At 34.0% G+C, this 26,679-nt stretch overlaps 1 protein-coding gene across 8 annotated transcripts in view; it reads right to left on the reverse strand.

Annotated features, from left to right (window-relative positions):
• Positions 1–26,679, reverse strand: part of LOC105256333 (forkhead box protein P1) — a 281,566-nt gene that overhangs the window by 21,505 nt on the left and 233,382 nt on the right. For all 8 annotated transcript variants that reach the window (XM_011266160.3, XM_011266163.3, XM_020029092.2 and 5 more), the window contains 3 exons: positions 4,264–4,833; positions 3,721–3,783; positions 1,523–1,772 (listed from right to left, as the gene is read on the reverse strand). In XM_011266160.3, coding sequence (XP_011264462.1) covers positions 1,523–1,772; positions 3,721–3,783; positions 4,264–4,833 — 883 coding nt within the window. The remainder of the gene's footprint in view (positions 1–1,522; positions 1,773–3,720; positions 3,784–4,263; positions 4,834–26,679) is intronic.

Consider the following 26,679-nt stretch of genomic DNA (forward strand, 5'->3'; position numbering starts at 1 on the left):
TAATATCTCCTCTCACACAGATTATGACTTAAAGAACGCTGCATTAGATATTTAAATGAGTATAAAAATAATATTTATGACATAATGTTTGGCGCGTATCTCGAAGCAAACACGTGTGAAGCAAACATGCGAACGAGAGACGAAGCTACGCGCCAGACGAGGAGGCATACAAGGAATGTAAGAATACGGACATGCGAGATGGAGCGGTGAGACTGAAGAAATAGATAGTTATATTTGAGAAATGAAGAAACGAATCAAAACCATTAAATGGAATAAAAGTTAAGGATGATGGGCAAGTTTGTTTCACACGTGAATTATCGAATTTGAAGTAATCATCATATTACATTGCTATTTCAAACGGTCCTTCCTACATTTTACTTATATACAATATATATATATATATATATATATATATATATATATATATTTATACACGTGTTAGAAAGAAAAATATCGCCGGGAAGAGTACCGATGTAATCGAAACACTTGTACGTGGAAAGCTTTGCCCAGGGTGAAGTGGAAAGCAAGAAAGGAAGACAGTAAGAATATGGAACCAGAAGAGAGGAAATAAGAGACATCAAGATCGAAAAAAGGAGGAAGAGATAAAGAAATGCGTAGGCTCAAAAGGTTTTAACAGAATAGTGGATCGTTTTTTAATTTAAACCAAGGAGATGCCTCCAACATCAGAGCTTACCTTCGAATTCGTCTTTTTTGCACACGTGCTGCCGATCACACGTGACTCCCACGGTAGCGTGTTATACGTCGCTGCAAATACATGCGTGTGTTTTGTTGTGACATGTGACCGATCGTGATGTTTATGTAAATTCTCCTATATTTGTATGATGTATAATATGTGTTAGAATATAAAAGCGTGGCAATGATATGCGAGTTAAAAATATGCGTTTGTATCATCCCTTCATCGTAAATATGAGCATGTGTCATTGGAAGCATCATCTTCCTTATGATTGTGAAATACACTGACGCTGAGCAAGTGCAAGACATTAAAACAATTATCAGTAAGTATTATTTCTAAGAAAGTTGTTCCTGTTTTTGTAATTTTGCAAATATCTTTCCTTAATCGGAAAATAAGAAAAAAATCAACCAGCTTTTTAGCTTATAATTTTTTATATAATATGTAATAACATTAAATAACATTAAATAACATTAAATAACATTAAATAACATTAAATTTTGTTAAGAATTTTTTTTTATAAAATTTCATATAAAATAAAATTTATTGTAATTATTTTATTTTTATTCTAAATATTTTATATTTTTGTTCAGCTACTGATCAAGATGTAATGAAAATAATAATAATATAAATAATAATATGATTATCAATATTACAAAAATTCTATTACTATTTCTGAAGAGTGTTAATGATTTTTTAATAAATTATATTTTCATCATAATTGTCTCATCTACTTGCAATATTTTCTATTAATATTAACGTTTAAATCTATATGGCTACTAAATATCAGGAAATCTTTAATCAAGCATTTGGATTTAAGTGTATAAATACCTGAAGAAGGATTGTGACCTTGAAGGCTTAGTCCTTGTTGCAATAGATATTGCCTTTGTGTTATCTGCAGTTGCTGTATCAGTTGCTGTTGCTGGATCGCTAATTGTTGGAGAGGTGCCGATGCCTTTTTCTTGTCTGCTGTTTGCAATAAATGCGTCTGTTGAAATAAATTCAGCTGCAACTGTTCCTGCAGTTGCTGCATCGCTTGTTCCAATTGTTTTTTATTGAGTTCCGCAAGTTGATGCTGATGCTGAAATAAAAAAAGAGATAAATAGATTTCGCTTTGTCCAAATATATACGAGTATGTCATATATAGTGACAATTCAATATAAACTCATGATTATATTGTTGTAACATTGTTGTCAAATTGTTATTATAAAAAGCAAACGATTTAATACGTATAATCCATTAAGAAAATCTAAAGAAAAAAACGATTATTTTTATTTTACAAATATTATATTAATTACAAGCAAATCTCATATAATTTTTCCACAAAATATCTCTCAAAGGTTAAAAGATTAAAACAATTAATTATGAATCAAACGGTATCGGCGGTTTATTATTAAACGTCAGGGAAGTGAACATTTCACTCCTGCCAAATTAGTTGGCCAGAATAAAAAGGAAAGGAAAAAAGGGCGAAGACGGCACTTGCGTCTTGGAGTGATGAATAAATCACGGACGCAGATAATTCGCGGCGCAAGAAGATAGAGGGCAGTTGATAGGCACCTCGAAGACAAACAACGAGACACAATGGCTGATGGCAATGCTTAATTGCTTACCTCATCCTCTAGAGTAACCTCCGCTGCCTATTTCATTTCTCGATCTTTCGTACCCCTCGAGGATATTTTAAAACAAACTTCGAAGTACACGCCTTCTTTATCATATTACTATAAATTGCACGATTAATGACTGCAAATACGTTTTCCCTGAACATTTTCGTGTTCATGTTAAGCGACACATGATTTTTATATATTTTATATTTGTTTAGTATTTCATGCATTATTTTTCATAATTAAAAATTCTGATGATAATAAAAAGATCTCCAAGCAAATTTTAATTTTGTAAACTCTCTATAATTTAAATTTTTATTTACTATTACTAATTAAATTGTATAGAAACATATGATTTTTATATATTTCATATTTGTTTAGTATTTCATGCACTATTTTTCATAATTAATAATTCTGATGATAATAAAAAGATCTCCAAGAAAATTTTAATTTTGTAAACTCTCTATAATTTAAATTTTTATTTACTGTGACTAATTAAATTGTATATAAACATTAATGTCATAACTTTATTAATTCATCTTTCGAAAATGATTGAGCAAAATATAATACGCATGTCCAATTCAAAGTCTCACACATTTTCTCCTTCGAAGAACAGTTTCTGCTACAATAAACTAGTGCGATATGAAAAATATTTGTTGTCACGTGTGTAGATATTTTTGAAAAAGAATATCAGAGTGCTTATTGGATCGTAGGCGCCAGGATAACACTGCGGCTAGATAGCAAAAGTGGTTCGTGCGACGTGTATTGTTATTGTAACGATATAGAAGGGACTACCTGTTTACACAGACCGAGTATCAACCCTCTCGCTACAGCATCGAAGTTCCCGGCAATTCTATCGACCACGAATTGCGCGTACACCGAAATTCAAAACCTCTTTTAAGATTTGCTTTCTCACAAAAGTGTCTTATGTTTCCATTTTGTTTATTTTTTAAGAATCAATAATTTAATTTGTCAAAATGTGTCACTTATAAATACATATTAGTTGCGCTACAAAACACATTTCGTTTGCCAATTGTATATAATGTAAATATATGAACTTAAGTATAAAAATAAAAAAAATCTTTGCTAAAAATTTGTTTGTCTGTCAAATAAATAATTCTAAAATAATTTCTTTAAAAAAAGAAGCTTTATTGTAATACGTGATTATGACTTTTAACAATTCGTGGATTCATAGATGATATTAATAGATATACTGTATATTAACAAACTTTATCTAATGAATAATCAATATAAAGGATAAAATGCGAAAGATAAGTTAATCAAAACATTTTAATAACTTACATCTCGTATTATTAATTCTTTTGATGATTATATGCTTCATAAAGTAATATAAACTCTTTCCCTTTGATTATAAATTTTACATATTATTAAAACAAGAGAAATTTACTTTAGAGAAATTTTACTTACGTTTTTTAAAGAAGAGAAATAGCCGAAACGTTCTTGGTTAGATGCATGATCGGAAGATGAATCCTGCAATTGAACGATATTTAAATAAAGTGATAGAAATAAGATAAAGATGGGAGATATAAGAATTGAACGCAGATTTTGTAAATTGCAAAATTATATTAATAAAAACTGATTTAATATTAATTGTAACGTTGAATCATTCTCTTTTAAAAATAGATTGATCTATTATATATCTAATATCTGACAATATTTAACAGCATTTTATAATTTAAAAGAAACATTATAATATGTATTATAATATAATAAAGTTAAAGATTTGTTTATAAAAAATATGTGGAAAAATATGTTTAAAAATATTCGTTAAATTGAATAAGATATTTACTTTAATCTATTATCTTATATGAAAAATCTCAGTTAAACTTAGAAAAATAATAAATAAAAATAGATGCTCACAATGTACATATATTTCATTAAGCGTTCATAATATAAATACTTATAAAATAAGTGTGTATGACACTGAAGGAATTAATAAAAAAGATTCACCTGATGATGCTGCTGTTGTTGCATGTACAACGTGTGCTGCTGCATGAAGGACTGCAATTGCGTAGGGCTGAGTATGTGTTGTTGCAGCAGCTGTTGCATTTGATGGAGACCGCTCGCCGAGCTGAGCATCATCTGCGAGGGAGTCTGCGACGGCGGTGCCCCTGGCGGGCCACCGGGTGGCGGGCCCTGGGAAGGATTCGACGGCGAACTTCTCTGTGGGGCTTGCGGACTTTGATGCGGACTAGGTTGGGGCCCTGGCGCCCCCGAGCTGGGCTGTTGCGACTGCTGCGTGATAATTGGCTGCTTTTGCTGGGTCATGGGTGCTGCTGTCACTGCGTGTCCGGCGGGACTGAGCTTCCCATTGCTTTGGTACTCGATACTAAGATCCTGCTGCTGCTGTTCAGCAGCCCCGTTGCCGCCGCCGGTCTCCGCAATGTTACCCCTGCCGGAGTCACGATTGCGAGTCGTAGACAGGCGATCCCTGTCGCGGCAATCGCGGTCCCGCGACGAGAAGACGCTGTCGCGCGATTGTTGTTGCTGCTGTTTCAGGGCTGCAAACAGCGAAGTAGCCTGAAATACGAAAATGGAGATCGAGAGCTCGATCAAAGGCTGTTGCCTCGTGGAGAAATTACGCTTTATCGTAAAACGTCAAGGCAAGGAGTTACATTTTGAATCATCCAGATTCGAATCGATATTTACGCAGCGACAAATTTTGAGATAAGGAACGAGGGTTAAATGAGAAAGATAGCGCAACGCAAAATAGCGGGGGAGCTAAGAGCAGCTCCAGGCGGAATATTCATGATATAAATGCCACGTAATGTACATGCGTTAAACTTCTACCGTATTTTGAACAATATTGATCTTATCTAATGGTATTCGAGCGGGCCAGCTCTCGGCTCCGTCATCATTGGCTGGCTCGAAGGAAAACTTGCTGTTGTCTGAATGACGTCGCTTCGAGTCTCCTCAGCTGTTTACACAGCGAGATTTGTTTTATTAAGTTCTATCATCAAGCAGATTGTCGAGTGTAAAGGCGGAACCGAGCACTCAGCTTCTCTTCCGCTCGCTTCTTGCTGCGAGGGTACGAACGAGGGTCGAAACTTTTGAGCGCATTCTAGATGTCTCGATATGTAAGTTCTTCATTATTATTATATTATTATGTAATGGAATGGTATTAGAGACACGATGTTCTCCAAAAAACTTATTGCCTTTAATTATTCTAAAATCATAGAAGTAACATAATGTTACAAATTTACGCTTCCAAAAGATTTGCGCAATAACAAATATAATGAATTTTGTAATATATAATTAATAGCTCTGTGTGTGTTATAATGACATCATCAAGAAATATTTTCAAATTATTTACATTTTCTAAATATAAAATTCTTAAATAATAATTTTAGAATTTTTATAGCAAATTTTTCTTCTTGTAGCATCTTCCAATATAATTTTAAGGATTTAAATTGTATAAGAGAAATCTTTTTAATTAAATCTTTTTAATCTTGTATAATAAAACATGATTATTATAAAACAATTATTCTTACAAGAAAAAGATTAAATTAAGTCACAAAATTAAATTTCGATTATTATTGCACGTGTATTTAAAGTTTATTAATTAATAAGATAAATCACATATATATACGTATTGTATTTTACAAAATAACAAATTAAATAACATCTAAATTTAATCTCAATTTATTTTTATTAATGTAAATGATATTTTGTGATATTTTAAAATAGATGGAAATGTGTGCAAAGTAATGAGACCAGCACGCTAAAAAACTGTGATGGAACTGATGAATAAACTATTTATCATATATTTATGTTGCTCTAATCAATTACTTGTTTTTATAAACATTTACTTTAAACATATATTATATCACGTACAATAGCAAGTAAAATAATGTGCAAGACACGTTTAGTTAAAAATATTTCCAATTCGAGTGCCCGTTGGCCTCGCACTTCGTGCCTTCGTCGGAGAACCGAATTGCATAACAAACAATCGTCACGCAACAAAGTAATTACCACAAACACACGTGTCTCGGGACGCATTGCTTGTGCAAATATTTATCAACCCAAGGATCCAACAGAACAGCAAAACACCTCGTCGAAGACAAGCGCGTATGAATTTTCCGATGTATTTATCCTGCGAAAATATTTCCTCGCTTTTTTGCGTCTTTACATAGTAAAACTTTTGTCGTATCTGTGACATCACTAAAATATCAAAAGTGCCGACTCCGTCAATTATATTCTTATTAGTAGAAACATTTATAAAACGGTGTGTATGCTCATTATAAATGTGTTTATAATATGAGACAGAAATCATATTCATAATTACGTATTATTCTAGAAAAAAATTCTACAAAATTTCTGTTAATGCACGGTAAATAATTCTGTGAATAGATAATTATTTTATTTAATTCTTGTGACTGGTATCAAAAATTAAATAAAAATTGCATAAAAATTATTTATTTATTATTTGCGTATTATGATGTCATTTTGCGCTGTTCAGTTGTGCTGACTAGCTGTTCTTGTGCAATTCAGTCAACTGAGAGGCTCTGTCTTTCCGAATCAAATATCCCCATCGGCCGCGAAAGACGAAGATAAATTTAAAATACGTTTGCCTTTGTGCGAAACGATTGTCTCGCGAACGAGAGGCCGTGTGTCTCTTGCAAATCCAGCATGCCGAGTCCTATGCTAATCTTATTTGTGTACGATTACGTATGTTTATAACATGCAAAGAAATTCCGTGGCGCACGTTATCAGTGTTTAGTCAGGAGCGCCAACACGTGGCGTTTCGGAGCGAAGTCTGTGAGACAGAGGAAAGAAAGAAAAGGGAAATAGGACGGTAAAGTCAGGAGACGATGAAGGAAAACAGAAGAAAAGGCATGTCATTTTGCTGAATTTTGCTCGTGTGTCTGAATCCCTTTTTTGAATTCTTGTTTTTTTCCGTTACTGTAATCATGAACACCTCCGCGGTTCACATCAACATTTTTCTACTTTATATATACTGCTCGATTTATAATTCACACAATTATAGAGTCGAATTTTAAATATATACATATAGAATATATATTTTTTCATTATTATCGATAAAGAAGAAGAACTTTGGATAACATACCAAAGAGTATAGAATTATATTTTTTAATTTTAATTGTATTGATGTATAAATAATAGGAATCAATATGAATAAAAATATCAATATGAATTGTCTGAAAAAATAACATTATTTTCTAATTACAGATATAATATAATATTATAATGATATATAATATTGAATAAATTTTGTTTCCATGTATGAAGTAAATCAATCAGATCTCTTTTCTATTCTCGTTCTGTTCTTGTTTATCAGCAGTTCAAGAGATAAAGTATAGCTCTTATGTAAATTATCCAAACAGATCTCTATTACTAATGAGTAAAATCATATATATTCGCTCAGATTGCGAACAACGTCGTTTGCCCATGAAATTAGCGAAACGCGACGATCGGCAGAATTGTTTAATTTACTTCGGCTCAGCCTTCATCCTCGCAGCCGTCCTTTAATTCATTAATGCCGACTTAGCGTCTCTCTCTCTTAATGAAAGAAGGGAAAATATTCTTAAAGCGAAGCCGCGAATATCGCGAAAGGGGTTATACGCTCGTTATTCGTCGCGAAAATATAAAAGTTCTTAGGGGAAAGGGGGAGGAAACAAGAGAAAAACGATGAAGCTCGACGTGTGTACACGGGATCCAAAGGAAAAAGATATAAGAGTACGAAAGAATAAAAGTATAAGGACCAACGCTGAAGGGCCATCGACTACAGATAAGAGGGACTCCTAAGACTCTTTTAAGAAAAGGTTAAATAAAGGTCGGAGGCTGCGCTTGTTGTTGGCTGTTCAGATTCCTTCGACCCCTACCCTCCCGTCCTTTCACCCTCGCGGGTACCTCGCGTAACGCCACTTATTTGAATCCTGGAGGCTTCTTCGAGTTCAACCCCCTCGCGCGCGCGGTCTCTCATATCTTTTATATATTAGAATTTTCACCAACGTTTCTCCCCCCGCGGAGCTCCGCTCTGTTTACTGTTTGGATTTATTCCATCTTTCCCCCTCTTCCAGCAGCACAACTTCCCATACCAAAACTCCCATGGCTGTATATGAGTTCCTTATATACACCCTCGTCGTGATACTTTCGGTTCTGCTCGTTGCCGAACTTTCTATTACGCCTCGTCTTCCGCTTCATCTGCTGGAACGAGGGCAGTCGAAATATTTAGACAACTATGATTCATCAATTGAGTATCTAATATACCATTATTTTTATAAATATATACATTTATAATTTAAGTGTTTTTCTCTCTTAGACAATATATATATTTATTTTTATCTTTAACAATTCTTTAAGATATATAAAAAACAAAATTAATATTTATGTATAATAAAGTGACATTTTTTTTGTCTAGTTGCAAATAACATATTTTTTAGTTTATAATTATCTACTTAATCACAATAATTATTGCAACAATCTAGTATGTTCAATATCTAACGAGTTTGTAAAAATCATACATTTTATGAAAAGCAAAAAATACAGCCGTTTAATGATACGATTTAATAACGTACAATCAACGCCGATCGTTTTATAACTGCTGGGTAGGAAGGGAGGATATCAATATCAGCCGATAGGCGGAAATGAATACAAAACGGGTATCGAAATTTCTGTTGTGTAGGCGATTGTTCGATATCCTGGCGAGTGGCGAGCGTCGGTCGTGTTCCAAACCGATGGGATATCGTTAGATTTTAAACTCGTTACAAGCACGCTATCAGGAGTGTTTATTCAGCGCGCTTTTCTGCATGTCGACGATACACGGGCTAAACTACGTGCGTTGAGCCTCGTCCAACACGTTTCATGTGTGCACGCTTGCTCGCGTTACAGATGCTTTTGCATGAGAAAAAAGCCGACGTTTAAATCGACACTGGTGCCGACGATCCGCTTGCACAATGAATTCAGATTTGGCTTTTTATATATGCATATTGTGCATCAAATATCTGCCTATTTCGCAATCCCCTTCGCCGTTTTAACGTAGCTGTTTTATTCAAGGCATTCGATAGAACCTAACAATCTTTCGTGTGTTCTAAGATTTAATTTATTTTAAATCAAAATTTTGAAGAGGACTACATGTCGATAATTTATTAATTCTTTAAAAGCCCTGTACAAAATAATAATAATAAATAATAAAATTATAATCAAATTAAAAATAAAATTATTTTTTCGTAAAAATATGGCAGATGAGAAATATAAAAAATAATAATTCTCAGATTAAATTAATTTAATATATGTATGTATGGAAATAATTATATGATATTTATATAAAAATAATATCTAAAAATATTCTTAATAAATGAACAAAACAAGATAAATTATTACAATTATCATATACGATGATTTCAAGAATTTTACTTGATACCGCAGATCTTTCAAGATACAAAAAAGGATAATGGAATTAAAAACCGGAAGACCGCGTTTTCAACTGGATTAACACCTGGTCCCCTTATCCGCTTTATCTCTTCTGGCGGAATACTCTTCTGAATTTCAGTCGTAGCAAAAAGGGAACAGTAGCGAAGGGCAAAACAAGGGTTGGCGAGGTGTCCCTGTCTCTCGTTTCGTATTCACGCGGTCGCGAGCCAATCAGAAGCGCGTCTCTTTACACCCGCCTCCTGTTGACGTTTGTCATAATATTTTAATATTAAATCGCGTTACGGGCAGCCATGCGCTCGCATAATCAGACGTTACTCACTGGCCCGAGTGTGTGTAAGAGTCTTACGGACGTACGTGAGAGGGAAAGTGAAAGAAGGGAGGATGAGAAAGCAGACGCGACACGAGTATTCGACGCCCCCATCGTTTCGCGAGAAATGTGGAATACAAATTACCCCGCAGATTCCGACCGAATGTCGCTATCGTCGCCAACTGTTCGAAGAGAGCGAGAATTTAGGGATAATAAATAAAATTCAGGATAAAAAATATTTGCTTCAAATAACTTACATGTTAAAAGTGCAAATAATTTTGATACCTGATATAATATTTTTTATATACTAAACAAATATAGTTTTGCTATTTTTATTTTTGTAAAGATGGTTTATATTTTTTATTATTTGTTAAGAATTGTTATATATAGTTTCTAGAAAACGACGAACATTGATTGGAAAATAAAAGTTGTGCAATTAAAGGTGCTTTCCCGGGAAAAAAGTCTCCAACTTTGCGCTTTCCGTTCGCTGCAAAACGTCTATCTCGGAGAAAATAATCGCGAGAGGCGAATCGAGTTGAGTTAGAAATGCCACTTACGCCCTTTCGACCAGCGAAGGGACATCCGCCGGTGACTTGACGTGGCTTCTGAAAAGGACGTGCAATATTGAGAGGAATTAACGATTCCGCGGGCGTCCGTTTTGGTCGACGGTCCGACTAACGTTTCACGTGCCCGGTTGCGGAAAAGAGAAAAGAGGTAGGAATTGCCTGGGCGGAGGTGGAGGGTGCAGACAGGTTTCCTGGGACGATTGACCAGCCATGGCGGATATTTGGAGAATGGCTAGGACCAAGCGGACGGAATGTCTCTGGTCTCAATTGTTAACGGGCTGTGTACATTATAGATGGCCCCGTGATTGGTTCGTCAGCCTCTCAAAAACTCGGACTCATCGCCGTCGACCTCCTCCGCCTTCCCTCCCGGCTCCCCGCCCCCTCCCCGAACCCTCGATGCCCGGAGTCCCGGAGTTACCTGGTCGCCGCCACTCGTTTCGAAGGTTTATTTTAGTGCAACGACGCGACCAAACGGATCACGATGACGACCCCGGACGAACTTTTATCGGAGCTGATTCTTTCGGTTGACAATGTAGAAACGCCCTTCCATCGGTATCAATTAGTACGATTCGCTAACCTTTATTCCACGGCTCCGTCGTTCTCTTGCAGAGTTTGTCGATCGTCTGATGGATGGTGTCTCGAACGTGTCGATGGTTACAAAAATTCTCAATTGAATTATCGTCATCGTTAGCGATCGTTGAACTGCATATGTCGAAATGTTTGACAATAAGTATGTCCATAATAAATATTTTTATTTATCTATAGATTATTTATCTGTAGTGTAAATAATAAGAAAATTCATTTCCTAAATATATATATATATAATCCTAAATATATATTCCTAAATATATATATATATATATATATATATATATACATATATATAAGAATTCTTCTTCAAATACGGTTAGAAGTTACATATATTATATATATATATATATATATATATATATATATATATATATAATATATGTAACTTCTAACCGTATTTGAAGAAGAATTCTTCAGACAGAGATAACTTTAAATGAATAATTACAAGAAACAATTTAATCAATTTATAATCTGCGTTCTTTATTTTCGAGTAATTGATAGAGCAAATAATCATCGCGTTTCTTATCTGTCGAAAAATATTTACACGAGTATTAAATATATTTACATTGGCCTTGACGTATTTTGTAAATGACGAAAGCTTTGTGAAAAAGTGGCCTCTCGAAATAATGTGACGAACGTGGCGCAAGGGAAGAAACAAAGATCGCCGGCATTATGCAAGATAAACGATACCCGCGGTATGTTCTCCCGTAGGTATCCGTTGTCTGTGTATACAGGAATTAACGCATAGAGGTGTGGGATTGTCGCAGCTGGATAGACGAGATACAGAAGGTCGAGGACTGGCCAGAGAGACGGAGTCGAGGAGACGGAGAGAGCGAGAGAAAGTATGCGTGCACCCGCGAAAGCGTAGGGCCGACGTTCGGAGGGCAAAGGGTGAGAACGAGAACGGATGAACAGAGAAACCGGAACAGAGGGTGCATCGGAGAGAGTAATTTCGACATTCTGCGGGTTTGCTTACATCCATCGGTTCAGCGATTTTCGCGTACGCGAAATGTGCGACGTCGTACGTGTCGCCGCAGCGACAATCTCCAATTTCTTCTCCCATTTCTACAGACAGGATATGTGTTTCCGGCCGAATACGCTGGTAGGCGACCAAGAGAATTGTATAAATATACAGTGTCTTTCACATCAAGTCGCATTTTATTCGCTCCTTTTTTAATTGTTCTTATAAATTATTCTAAATAAATAGATAGAATAAATTTCTAAATAATTAAAATTGTTCTAATAAATTATTTCTATAACAAAAACCTATTTTCTAAGACTTTAACAGAATTTATGAAATAATTTAAAGATAAATATCTCTGTAATTTTTTAAAATACAAATGTTAATTACGGAAAATCATTTTATATTCAATTGTTTGTAAAAGATTACAATTTAAAAATATTTTGGTCAGTTTTATGAAATCGTATATATGTAAATTTTTAATCACAAAATGACTAAACTAGTTTTAATCACTAAATCGCTTTGATATAATCAATCAAATTAAACAGCGAAAAGTAAGATAGAAAAATAGGAATTGATTTCCAACTGTAAAGTGAATTATTTATACAAACACAAAACAATTTATTGTATTATTAAAACAATGTTTTCCTATTTCAGAAAACCGGGAGCCAAATCCTTAGGCAATGGCCAGGTAATCTCTTCGCGCCGGAGGAGGCTGTGTTTTACTTTCGTTCCGGTTAATAATTCAGTATCAATTAGTGGCCGTTTGAATTATGAAGAGACCTTTCTTCGCTTCTGACTTTCCGGCTGGCGGATCTCGTGGCTTCCTTGCCAAAGGAATGAAGCAAAAAAACACGCGATACCTGAGCTTGGATCTCGCGCGATATATTGCGCCCGTTTAGATTAAATTAAGTCAATTGTCGCAATAACTACGCCAGAGCACATTCAAAGCGCACTTTTACATGATTAAGAGAGAATTATTTAAAACTAACTTCTAAGCGTGTCAAACTTTTAACCGCCAATATTTTCCAAGTTATTTTCCTCAAAGTTCTAACAGGAACGGAAATTGTTGAATGTAACAAGTTATATAAATTTTAATAAAAACTACAATAAAATATCAGCCTGTATGCGAGAAGAATACAGATATATCCTCGTAAAGTCTATAATAACACGAATGTATTAAATACTCTTTTACTTTGATTTTCGAAAAAGATAGCTCAAACATTGCCATGAAGGAACAACAGTTTTCAGACTCCCGTTGTAGTTGTGCAAACACCGTTAGACTTCCCCGTTACATCGAACGCGTTATTGTAATATCGAGCAGCGGCAAACACGACTTCTATTAATTCCATTTTCGCAAAGAAACAGTAGATTAACGAAGGATAGACACGGGGAGGGGGAAGAGAGGAAGAGAAGAGGCACACACAGAGGAAGAATGAAGAGGCTACTGAAAGAACATGGTGGACCAAGAGAGGCCGCTAGAAGCCCTCGCTGATGCAGTGGAGGAAAGGAAAGGCTGACGAAGGCAAAACCGCCCCTGAAAAGTCTCAGGGGTGGAAAAGACTGAAACGATGGTTACCGCCAAGTGGATGTAATTTTTCCGTTGTTTGATTTTCATTAACGACTTGTGGCCAACACGGACTGGCAACAACGTGGCTCGAAGGCAGGGGTGATCCAAGAAACGGAAAATTATGCTCCACCAAACAGATGTATCCTTTATTTCATTTTCTTCGGCGAACGCATAGTCAGATTTATTCTCTCCGCCAGAGGCGACTGTGGCGATAATGGCAAAAGTCAGCGGAAGAAACAAAACATTTCGTGTTTTATCATGCGGCATTATCGTTCATCTACGAAATATCTGAAATAAAGTCGATGAGGAAGCTACGGAATGAATCTATTCAATATTGGAAACAAAGCAATGTAATGAAACGAGAAAATCAATTTAACAATCCTTAATTCGAATAATCTTTTTAAATGTAATGTAATCGAAAGCTTCAGTATATTAGAATGATTGATAGATAGAAAGATAAATAGATTTAATTTTAATTGAGAATTATCGATTTTATTACTCTTTTATGTAATGTATCGCACAAAATGGTAACACGCTGAGGATTTTTAATGTAAATCATTCAAATAATATATTTAAAACTAAGAAAAATTAGTAAGATATAAAAAAAACTTTATAATATAAAATGATTAAATTGTGTAAATTTAGGCGTTAAAAATAAGCTTAAATAGCTTAAATAGCTTAAATAGCTTAAAAATAATTAAATATTAATAATGCTAATAACTTGTAGCAAATCTTGCACATCTATTATTAAGATTAATGCAAAGAAATACATATATACTTAAAAACATAAAAATAATATTAGTTATATTTTTTATAGAAAATAAACTCGCGCAATTTCGAGTGCATTTTTTGCATGCATCTAACAAGCAGGAAATGTTCGACATAAGTAAATATTCTCTTAGAAACAGGAAGCTTGAATCCGCTGTTTTTCGAAAGAGCAACTCTCGCGCGATTTTTAGAAAAAGGCGGGCGCGATGCGTTGAAAAAAACGGCGCAGAGTGAATAATGGAAAGTGGCGAATTTCTTTTCTGATAGTCGCAGAGCAGACGAGCTCCATTAAAAGTCCCTAAATCCCCGACGCATCCTGCCCCCTACGCGATTTACTCATCCCTGCGCCCCCTTCCGCGGTCTCCACCGCGTACATAGACAGATCATGACCCAGCATACGGGCATTCGCTTTTGTTCGTAGACGCATATTTATTCGCAGTCCATTTTGGTTTGTTTGCACAAACGAGAGAGTCCGTCAAGCCGACGACGGATCTCCCGACCGTCGTCGCCTCGTCGCCCCACTTTTCCAGCATTTCCCTGTTGCATTCCTACGCGTTTCCGTTTTTAGGGATGGAAAACGCAAGAGAGGCTTTCGGCCTCTCGTCCTTGACGTTGTTTAATCGCTTTATTGAGTTGTTCCTTTCAATTTCATTTTTTATGACAATGTTTGATACAGTTTCATTTAACCGAAGATCGCGATATTAATTTTTTAACTTTCATTTTTTTAACTCTAAAAATACATTGTACGTTGAATAATAATTATGTTAATATATATTTTATACATTATATTTGTATAAATTAAGTTTTGTGAAAAGTATTGTTTAAATTATGTGTTAGTGAGAATCAAAAAATAATTTCTAATTTCTTAATAATTTAGATTACGAAGAATGCTGAGTATACGAATAATTAATTACAATTAATAATATTCAATTAACAAAATTTTATTCATATAAAATGTAAAATATCTTCTTCTAGAGGAGAATGACTCAACTCAATTTTTAAACTTCTTAATCTTTTCTAGAGAAAACGACTCAATAATTCTTAATCTTCTTAATCTTTTCTAAAAGAGAACTCAACAGTAAAATCAATGGTGACATAAAAAAAGCGCGATTGAAAAAAACATGATGCACAAGAAAAAACGGAGAGCATTTCGATTGTTATCAACTCAACGTTTTGAATTTTCAAACCGATGTGGCCGGAATATCGAAGGAGATTGCGGTTAAAAATTGTACGGTATTACTTAAGTCTCGTCTTGCCGAACTCGAGGAGAGTTCTTGATGATACAATTAAGTCAGGCAACAGCGGATTTTCTGACTCGGAAAATTATCCAATATTTTTCACGCGCTGCGCGAGGGTACGCCGCCTCCGAGGGACGAGTAAAAAGGGTGAGAAAAATGCCAGGTTGTTCCAGACTCAGGAATTAGAAGCGAAAAGGGGTGCGAAAATATTGAGAGAAGTATAAGGCGCCTTTAGATACGACAAAAGGGTAGCTTTCTTCTAATGAAAGGTGGACCCGCCGAAATGTTTCTCGACGAAAATAAAGGGTACCCACGACACGTAGCTTAAACAACATTGATCTTTCTTGACATGATCGCGATATAAAGGCGATAAGAAGATCTAAGTATTTACGTGAGTTACGTAAGTGCTTTGAAATGTGTCTTTTCCAACTATAATATGCGAAGTTCTGTAGACAGTATATCGGATCTTTTATTATGCTGTTTGTAAAGTATCGTATCGCATGCAGGCACAGATACTTAGATCTACAACATGGGATGTCATATATCGCGTGTCGGGAAATTATCCTATATTATTTTATAATGTTATCGATTTACAGTTCATGTACACGTGTGCATTCTTCAGAGTAGATTTTATTTTAAGCTATATATGTGTGTATATATGTATATAATCTAAAAATTTTATTCAACCTATTCAGTCTAGAAATTTTCCTCGAATTACAGATTAATTATTTGTATATTCATGCAAAGATTAAATCTTTGCAATTTAATATTACGTAATATATTCGATGTAATGATTACGTAATACATTCTATGTGATTTCTAATAAATACATAATATAAATTTGGGATACATATTTTGTCATCAATAACACATTACATACATTTCATACATTACGTAATATATTCGATCTATGTAATTTCTAATAAATACATAATATAAATTTGGGATACATATTTTGTCATCAATAAAACATTAACATACATTTCTAACTAATATACGTATTTTGATTTAACGTCGCGAAATCAATTTATTATAACTGTGTTACTATTGATTTTCTAATTATTTCATATTTTAGATACTCTATACGTTACATATAATTTTTTTATGTTATATATACCTTGCAAATATAAATTTCTTATTTATCATAAATTTCTTATTTATCATAAATTATTACATAAAATTTCTTATTTATCATTTCTTATTTATCATAAATTTCTTATTGATCATAAATTATTGCATAAGCAACATAAAAATTTAGTTCTTTAATATTGCGTTGTATAACTTTTAGATAAAGCAGAAATTGAATAGTGCGTTAGAGGGTTAAAACGATTACCGCGTTTAATATTCATTTCGTTCGCTGTCTTGAATATTAACGTCGATATAAAGAGGGTGTAGAAAATTCCAAAAAAAAGTGAGCGAAAAGATGAATGAAATAAACAAAAATATTTTTGTGGAAAAATATAATCTATTTAGTATTAAAGTGCAATAAAACATTATATATGCGTTCCAATTATATCCTTTATGTTTAACTATCAGCAAGAAAAAATGTAAAAATTAGTTTATTTTCGCGAAGTAATGGTTTTCATGAAATCAAATTATTTAGAAATTTACGACAGATACCCTTTTAGAAAATGAAATCATTGTAGATAGGTATTTCCAGAAAATATTTTTAGTTGGGATATTTGTCAAAAGTTTGGAAACATGTGTCCAAATAAGTCGACTTACAGCAATCTGCGAAAACGATTATTTTCGGTAGTTTAAATACGTCTAAATTTCTGTGGACATAATTAGTACATAATTGAAGATAATTTGAATCTCACGTGCATTTCAACTCCAGATATTCCGGTATCATCGTAAATTAACCGAGAACCGATCTTACATAGCGATTATTGGAGAGCCGGAACTTCCTCAAGGCATATCCGAAGGACCTACCGAATTGACGTCTGACCAGCCAAGGCTAGTTAGATAGCGTATACTCGCGAGATCTCTGGAAATCACGCGAGTCACGACGACGCGTAAATCACGTTTCTCGCGTCTCCTCGCCTCGTGCGCTCCTGTTTTTCGTCGCTAATTCACCGAGAATCGCATCGCCGCCAACGAAAGCCGCATTTGTATTCAGTCGGCGTCATCGGCCGGATCCGAGGCGCGTTCTCGAGATCGCGGCAGATGAGGTGCTTTAAAAAAAGAGAGGAAAGGAGTAAACGCGGCCGCGCGCCCGATGTCTCGTGACGGGGGCGGTGAGATGAATAAGAAGAGGGAGACGGCGGTTGCAGGAACGCGCGATCTTGCGTATATTTCATATGCAGGGAGAGGCTGTTTTGCTTGGCCTCGGCAATATTATTACCATATTTTTCGCATAATGCGTTCGCGTGTACGCCTCCTATTTCACGCGACATCCCTCTCGCTACTCGCTGCCGCGACAAGGGGATTGGCGGGGAGTATGATGCGTTTTAACGTTTTATCATTCATTGTTCGTCTCGTGCCTTTTTATATGCCATATATGTATTATACCGATGAAAAGTTTATATGCTACAGCAATACCAGTATTGGAATCTGTCTTTCGACCTTGTACTTATATAAACGCAGCCATAAAAATTAATTACATAACATTGATAAGAAATATATTATTAATATTATTAAATAAAAAAATATCAGATTCAATCGATTAAAATTTAGAATTTTTCGAAATATGAGGAATAGTTTTCGAGGAATGAAAGTATTATATATATATATATATATATATATATATATATATATATATATATATTATGATAATAATATATATATTTTGATAATATTAATATGATTGTTTCTATTTTCACACAATTTTAATTATTTTTTTAAAATAAAAACAGATATATATTCAATATATATATATATATATATATATATATATATATATATATGAGGAATGAAAGTATTATATATATATATATATATATATATATATATATATATAATGACAATAATATATATATTTTGATAATATTAATATGATTGTTTCTATTTTCACACAATTTTAATTATTTTTTTAAAATAAAAACAGATATATATTCAATATATATCTATTTTTATTTTAAAAAAATAATTAAAATTGTGTGAAAATAGAAACAATCATATTAATATTATCAAAACGAACATTCAAAATAAATATTAATATTATCAAGATTCTTCGAAAAGATTAATTTATTGATAAAGTTATTTTCAAGAAAAAGATTAAGATTCCTTTTCGGAGAATCAGAATTTAAAATATACGATCCTGACAAATTTTAATGCTTCTCTCCATGTATAATATATCCGTTCTATGATACGAAAAAAACGTGAAATAGCAGAGTCATTTTCCGAACATTTACCAAAGCACTTCGGGCAATACTTCACCCCCGAAAACGGAAGGGATAAAATTTTAGAGTCGCGAAGCCGCGAATGATGAGAATGACGCGTCGAATCGTAGCGCTTTTCAATATCATACGATGGAGGTGAAGGAGGTGGATAGAGGGTACAGAGATCCGAAACTACTCGCATCCCCTTTGTTCCATCAGGCACAGTCCGTGAAATCTATTCGTGTGTAGATTCCGGAAAATTATGGTCGATAAAGAAACAAATTTCAAATTCTATCGAAACGGCGCGTTATAAACATTATTCCGCTTGTAGCGGGATTCTCGCCATCAACCCTGTCATATTCTGTTTTCCCGAGCACCCTCAAACGTTTCGAGCCGCGCCATCCCTTTAACTTGAATACGATTTTCGAGCGCTCCTACGTGTGCGATAAACAATGTATGGATATTGCAAATGCTTTCAAACGACCGCAACATCAACGAGATGATCGGCTATATAATAATTTATTAGAGTTTTCTCTGTTTTTCATTTTTCATTTTCATTTTTGTTTAAAAATATTTTAAAAGCGTTACACAAGTGTTATATCGTATTATATTATAATACGATAAATGTATAAAATACAAAAAAAATGACAATAGATTTCGGATAAATATTTAATTATTCGATTTCTTGAAAATTTTTAAGACAAACCGTAATTAATATCTCAAACTTTTGCTTGCATTCGCTTACCTACGAGTCCGCAAAAGTAGAAAATTTTGAAATGATTTGGAAATTCTCGAGGATAAGCTCACCTGAAAATAGAAAGAGAAATTTCGTATTACATATCAATGCATTTAATTAATTTCTATATATTTAAATTCCCACAATTTATATTCTACAACTTAACTAAAACTTCCATATAGAAAATTCGGTAAAATTTTAAACAAATTAGAATATATTTTAACATGTGTAGTAATTATTATCTAAACTATTGGGAGATAAATGTTGGTCTAAAGAATAGTGTTCGTTTACAAAAGTTAATGAAGGCTTGTGACAAGTAGAATTTGTAAGAAATTTATTCAAAAGTCCACGTTGCGCAACAGTTTAGCCGTGTGTTTCGACTTATTTGTGCAAACAGGGCGCGTTCTATGTTTTCTCATACATATACAAATATATGTAAGTTGAGTCATGTAAGGCTATTTTAGTATCGCAATCTTCAATAATCTTGCCTTATCTAAGTAAACTATTGTGTAATGCAAAAAGAAACGAAGAAAAAAAGAGTAAGACGGTCATTAAATAAATAAAAGCAAAATTAAATGGGTCAATAAAGTTTAAAAACAAATATCGTATCGCACAGGTATCACCATCAATATCTATATGAGTACTCGGCTTGATTATCTTTACATGTCGTTAAACTACATTGATTTCTTTAAGTTCTAACATATACATATTTAAAAAATTAACTTAAAAAATGTATTTCATGCAAAGAGACAAAGATTTTAGAATAAATTATATAGCGTTCGGTAAGCATATTTTATAAGTATATATTTCATTTTTAAAAATTTACATAATATATGTATATTAGAAATTATATTTTGAAAACGATATTTTTTAAATGTTTTTCCAAAAATATATATAACAACATATAAAATTTTATTTTAATACTTGCATGGGCGCAAAAAAAAATGTTATGTATAATTATCACAAGAAATGGAGAAATTGAACAAAAACTTTGAATCTCATAAATTTCAGAAGTTTGTACTTAAAGTAGGTGTACATGTCTCACTCGTTTACAATCGATATTTGACTCCACGACCGGATACTTTATCATCGAAACGGGGGTGAATTAGAGTGGACTTTGTTTCTAACGGGACAGAAAATGATGAAGACACGAATGGAGGTGCCCGAAAGACCGTTGGTCCCAACAGGGTGCTTAAGTAAAAATATTTAGGCCGTTATCGGATCGATCGCGTACGTGACTCAAACTACTTAGCGACTGTCTCGACGCTTTGTCTCGATGGATGGCGCAAGTATATAATACTTGAATCTCCACTTTTTTGCAAGCTTTTTACATTAAATCATCATAGATGTATTAAATAGCTTGATAAGAATATATCTTATTCAATAAGTAATGAAAATTTACGTCAGATTTCTTCAGAAAAGTTTTCTTGAAATTGGCAAATAGTTTTTACCATCAATTTACAGAGATATACTCAACTTTAGAGACTGAATCAAATTTGAACATAAAACAATTTAATAAAACACCTCTCGGTTACTATCGAGATAAGATAAATGCTTCAGAAGTTGAAGCAATTGCAACAGAGGGGGAAGAGAGCGAGTATGGGAATTCTAATAACCCTGAGACGTCGCTCACAGATTCTGTAAGGGGGCAGTTTATATTCAGTCTACGGACGGTCAGCATGGGTGGAGATATATATTTTTCAATATAACACGCCGGGGACTCGAACCACGCGGATCGTTCGACAGAGCAGGAGTCGACGTTATTTTTTATCTTTATTAGATTGCCGCGGGTATACCCGTTAGTTGAGGTTCGACGTGCTACGGACGAATGTGCATGAATATCAAGTGCCGGGTAACACGTGGCGCATTTTATCGTCCTCCCGGCGACTTGAGTATATCTTTCAACCGTAACGGACCCCTCCTCTCCTTCGTCAACTCTTTTGATAACAAACCAAAAAGTGCGCAATTAGTTTAGTAGCTTGATGATGTATTAAAATTAAGAAATAATATGTCTGCAATTTCTATAAACAATAATATTTTCTAATAATTATTTCATGCTTTATAACGTAAAATTTAATTCGATCAAATTGCATTTCGAAACATATAATTTCATTTTAAATAAAGAATTTATATAATTTATATTTGTATCATAATTAATGATTTTTAATTTTATGATGACATATTTCTTTTATCAAGTTTGCCTAATTATATATTGATATTAATTGATATGATACATCGATATGGAAATTAAATAATTTTTCGCTTTTATGTTATTTTTAAACGAAGAAGCTGCGATACATTTTGAAGAAGCGGATGGGCCTGCCGCACGTTTGAACGATAAGAAAGCATAGACGGATGTTTGTTTGGTGGGCCGTTAATGTCGCCATGTGTATTGTTTACAGAACATCCGCCTGCCTCCCCCGCCATCAGCGGTGCGGTTTGTCGATACTGAGAGAGTCGACGCGGCGGTGTCGTCCTTTGAAAAATACTCAAGGTAAACTCGTGTGTTGATTGTATGTTCAGCCTGTGAGAGGGCGAGCTCGTGTGTAAAGAGCGCCTCTCGGTGGAATTTCCAGGACGTTACATCGGCTTCTTCCAAAGTACTTTAGTTTCCGTGGGAATCATAATCCCAGTCGTGAACGACTCCGCGAGTTATCGGGGAATTTGCAAACATAAGGGTCGCTTGAAAATCTCGCCAATTGAAATCTCGTCGGCATTGAGTAGCTTGAAAGCTGCGATTTTATTTTGCGAAGAAAAACGCTCAAGATATAATTTATTATTATACGCGTATAAATTTTCAAAAAAAGATAACATAAATTTTGTCTCCGTTTGAATCGCATAATCATAAAAAAAATAGAAAATAAAACGTAATTAAATATTCAAGTCATATTATATTATAATAAAAAAAATAAAATATTGATTAATCATTTAAGAATTATTGAGAATGCACAGTATAAAGCACAAAATAATTGGGAGGCATCTTTCAGCTTAGCCCGTACTCCCTCGCGTCGCTCAAAATGCTGGAATTGCGCGTGGACGCGCCGTGGACGGTAATTAATGGAGACGTAACGAGTGGGCGTAGTCGGGGACTAATATGCGAAATAAATCTACGGTAATAGTAAGTAATTTGGCCAATAAGTCGATAACAAATTGGGTTTGCCAGCGGCAGTGCGCAGCTCCCTTAATGGCAGGCAAGTGACCGGATCCACCCCCTTCAACACCCACCGCCCTTTCACCCGTTCGTTGTTCCTCGATTACGCAGAGCCACCCCCGCGCACGTTACCTTTTACCCCTTCTTCACATGCTCGAAGAGCATTCCCCCTTCCCCCTACATATTCATATTTCACGAACTTGTAATATAGGAAAGTTTTGTTTAAGCCATAAAGCCGAAGGGTGACCGCTGAAGGATGGCTATCTTTTAGTGGACACTGCTATGCCCGAAAAGCAAAGGACACATTTGAGCAAAAAACGATATCATGGAAGATAATAGTAATAAGAAAAACAAAATGCAAGATTGTCATCAATATCGAGTACATGATAATTAATTTATAAATTAAATTGATTGAATTATAAATTAAATTATTAATAATTACGAAAGAGAGATTATAAAAATCTCTCTCGATATAAAAATGTCAATTCTCTTATTTAACTTAAAAATATAAAAAATATAATAGCATTTCTTTGTAAATTTTTTTTTTCTAAAAAGAGAAATTTTACTCATTGATGTTACTATTGATGTTACATTTATTAAAAAATCAACAAGATCGATAGAAAAAATAAAATGAGATAAACCTAAATCATTCTTTATATCATCGATATTATCGATTATTATATATTTTCAATAATATAATGAATTGTGAGACTTGGGTAAGCATAAACCACAATATATCGATAGATGCAACGGATCCAAGAAGAAGTAACGCCTTTCTTTATTCGAAGACCAAGAGGCATAAAGAAAGCCCGTTGGTCAGTCGTAATGAATAATGCCCACATCTGTTCGGGACATCCCATCAGTAACTGCGGCCCCTCGCCCTCTCACCTTCTATACCTCCTCACCTTGGTCCTCACCCTAAAAACCATTTCCACCCCATCGCTGCTTTCTCACCCGATTTCGCTGCATATCAAATTATGGAGTTCTGAATGGCCGATCGTCGCCTGCTGCTGCTGTGATATATTTGGATATATTAAATTTTTTTCGTATATATATATACCGGACACTCAACATACATCCACGTTTCAGCCGAATCAATACTAAGCTCAATCCATTATTTTATACTACTTTCTTTGACTTTTTTTCTTTTTAACTTAAAGGCACAATAATAGCTTTATAAATTTAATTATTTTGTAATATCTGAAAAATAAGTAAATATAATAATCATACTAAATAAATAAAAATATATCTTTTAAACACATGGAAATATATTTATCGAAAAATTTAATTATTAAAAATTATTAAAATATGAAATATTTTTCAAATAAATAATATTATATATATTTAAATTATATATTTTTAAATTCCATTTAACAATACACTGTATTTTTATTGAAATTTTATTAAAAATTAAAGAAAAATTAAAAACAAATTTTATTTTTCGAAATAGTCTCTTATCAATTTCAAAGAATATTTTCATTTACTTAATAATATGTGATCAAATTATTCTTTAAATTTTCCTTCAAAAATATTCTATAGCTGAAACATCAGAATCGCATCGGAATTAAACGATGAGAGAGCGGCCGAAAATTTGCAAGAAAAACGTTCATTGGACAATTACGTTTCCCTTCGGCCTACCCATAAACCTCCACCCATAAGGTCGAGAGGCTTCGTTTGCATAGTCGCCGACACCTTGCGTGTCCATTACGCGGGGGTGGCACGGGCGTGCGCGAGGGCAGCTAGTGGGAGGGGAGGGTGGCCGGCAAGGGTGAGGCGGTAAGAGGTGTGAACCGTAAACGCGCCACGTGCGCCAAATGGAAATGGACCAAATATCGCTGCAAACACTCGACCGTGTGAGTATCGATATACGACGCACCCTCCTACATCTCTCCGATCTCCTGATCCTCCCTCCAGACTCTACTACGATCAAGGCACACATATATGGCTGCGCAATCCGTGAACCTTCGTTTTGTCGTTCATATACCATCTCCTAACCCCGTCATCTCACGCGCGCGCACATGTGTGTGCGACGTTTTGCTCGAAAATTCTCCGGTCATTGGAATCCATCAAAAGTCCGCAAAATATCGTGAGCTACTTCTCTTGTACTCTTTGACGTTTGCAGGCATGCGTGTGAGTGTTGGCGCGAATATATATGGCAACGGTTATGTCCAAGGAAATTATACGGTTTCTGAAAACGTTTATTTCCACGATAATCTTTTGTACATTGAAAATCAATATAATTCCGAATCTTTTTGTGAATTTACTTTTTCCCCGTTCTTGGCAGTATTATGTACTATTACTTATATAATTAATTTTAAATAATATATTAAATTGACTACAGAGTATATAATTATTATATAATTATTATATATATAATAATTATTATAATTTTAATAAATATTTTTAAATAAATAAATAATTATTATTATATAATAATTATTTTTAAATAAATAGTCAAAAAATAAAATTTTTCTCAAAATTACATACCAAAAAATTTAATTTCTTTGTTTATATTATATATATAATATATATAAACTGCATATATGCATAAAATTTATTAAATTGATGAAATAAACTATTTAATATTTAAATTTAGTTGAAATTGACGCTATGAACATGAAAAATACTGAAAAAAAATCCTTAGTTCCATTTAATAATAGTTAAATATTAAATAAATTTCATAAATTTCATAAGTAGTTCAATATTTTTAAAATAAAGTTTATTTATAAGAAATGTTTCATATCTATATCAATCTTTCCAATGTCTTCCCAATTTGTCATTTCACTATCATTTATCTAAATTATTCTCTATTGAATGAAGTTCTGTTTCTCGGTGTGATTCTCACGCATTAAGAGCATTATCGCGACGGATCAATTAATTTTCCGGGATAGCAGAAGGGAGGACGCACGGAGGAAATGATTTCCTTCTTGCTTCCATCCGCTCCGTTTCGTTTATTCATTCATCCAGCTTAGCGATGAGAATCGTGGAAAATGGAAAATGGAAACAGCAGAAACAGGCAAAAAAAGTAATAGGATAAGGACAGAGACATAAGATACGAACTGCACAAACAGAGAAAGAGATATATATATGAAGAGAAAGGTAGAAAAAGAGGGTAAAGAGGGAGAAATACGACGGATCAACGGGAGGGAGTGCTTCTAACTAAATAAATATGTACTCACATACTCATTCACCTATCTTCCAGTCAGTCCTACCTACGCGTTCCTAGGGCTCTTTTAAAGACTTTTCCCACTGCGTCCGCCCCCGAACCTCGCTCTGGCGACCGACACATATTCGCAACAGTTTCCGACAAAGGAAAAGCGCGGTTAAAAACTTGAAACGCTCAAATGTGACTGTATGTGCACGCTTGCTCGAGCGGGAAGAGAATGTCACGCGATGCACTCAGAATGCTCTTGCAACGATTGTCGCGAGTCATCGTCGCTATCATCGGCAAGGATTTCAAATAAAGATTGACTTGATACTCGAACTTTGTAACGTATTTTCTGCTCGTAAGAAAAATCAAAGGTAATAGTTTTTCTAAATATATAATAATTCTAAAAGTGTTACCGCTAAATAAGTGTACGTGTCGATCAAAGATCATTTCATTTTTTCTAAACTGCTAGATACACACACACACACACACACACACACACACACACACACACACACACACACACACACACACATATATATATATATATACAATAAATATATGTACAAAGATTCTTTTCTAGCTCTTTATTTGCTCTAATTCTTTATGATGTAT

The sequence above is a fragment of the Camponotus floridanus genome, unplaced genomic scaffold (assembly GCF_003227725.1).
Source record: "Camponotus floridanus strain SB8 unplaced genomic scaffold, Cflo_v7.5 scaffold41, whole genome shotgun sequence".
Classification (NCBI taxonomy): Eukaryota; Metazoa; Arthropoda; class Insecta; order Hymenoptera; family Formicidae; genus Camponotus; species Camponotus floridanus.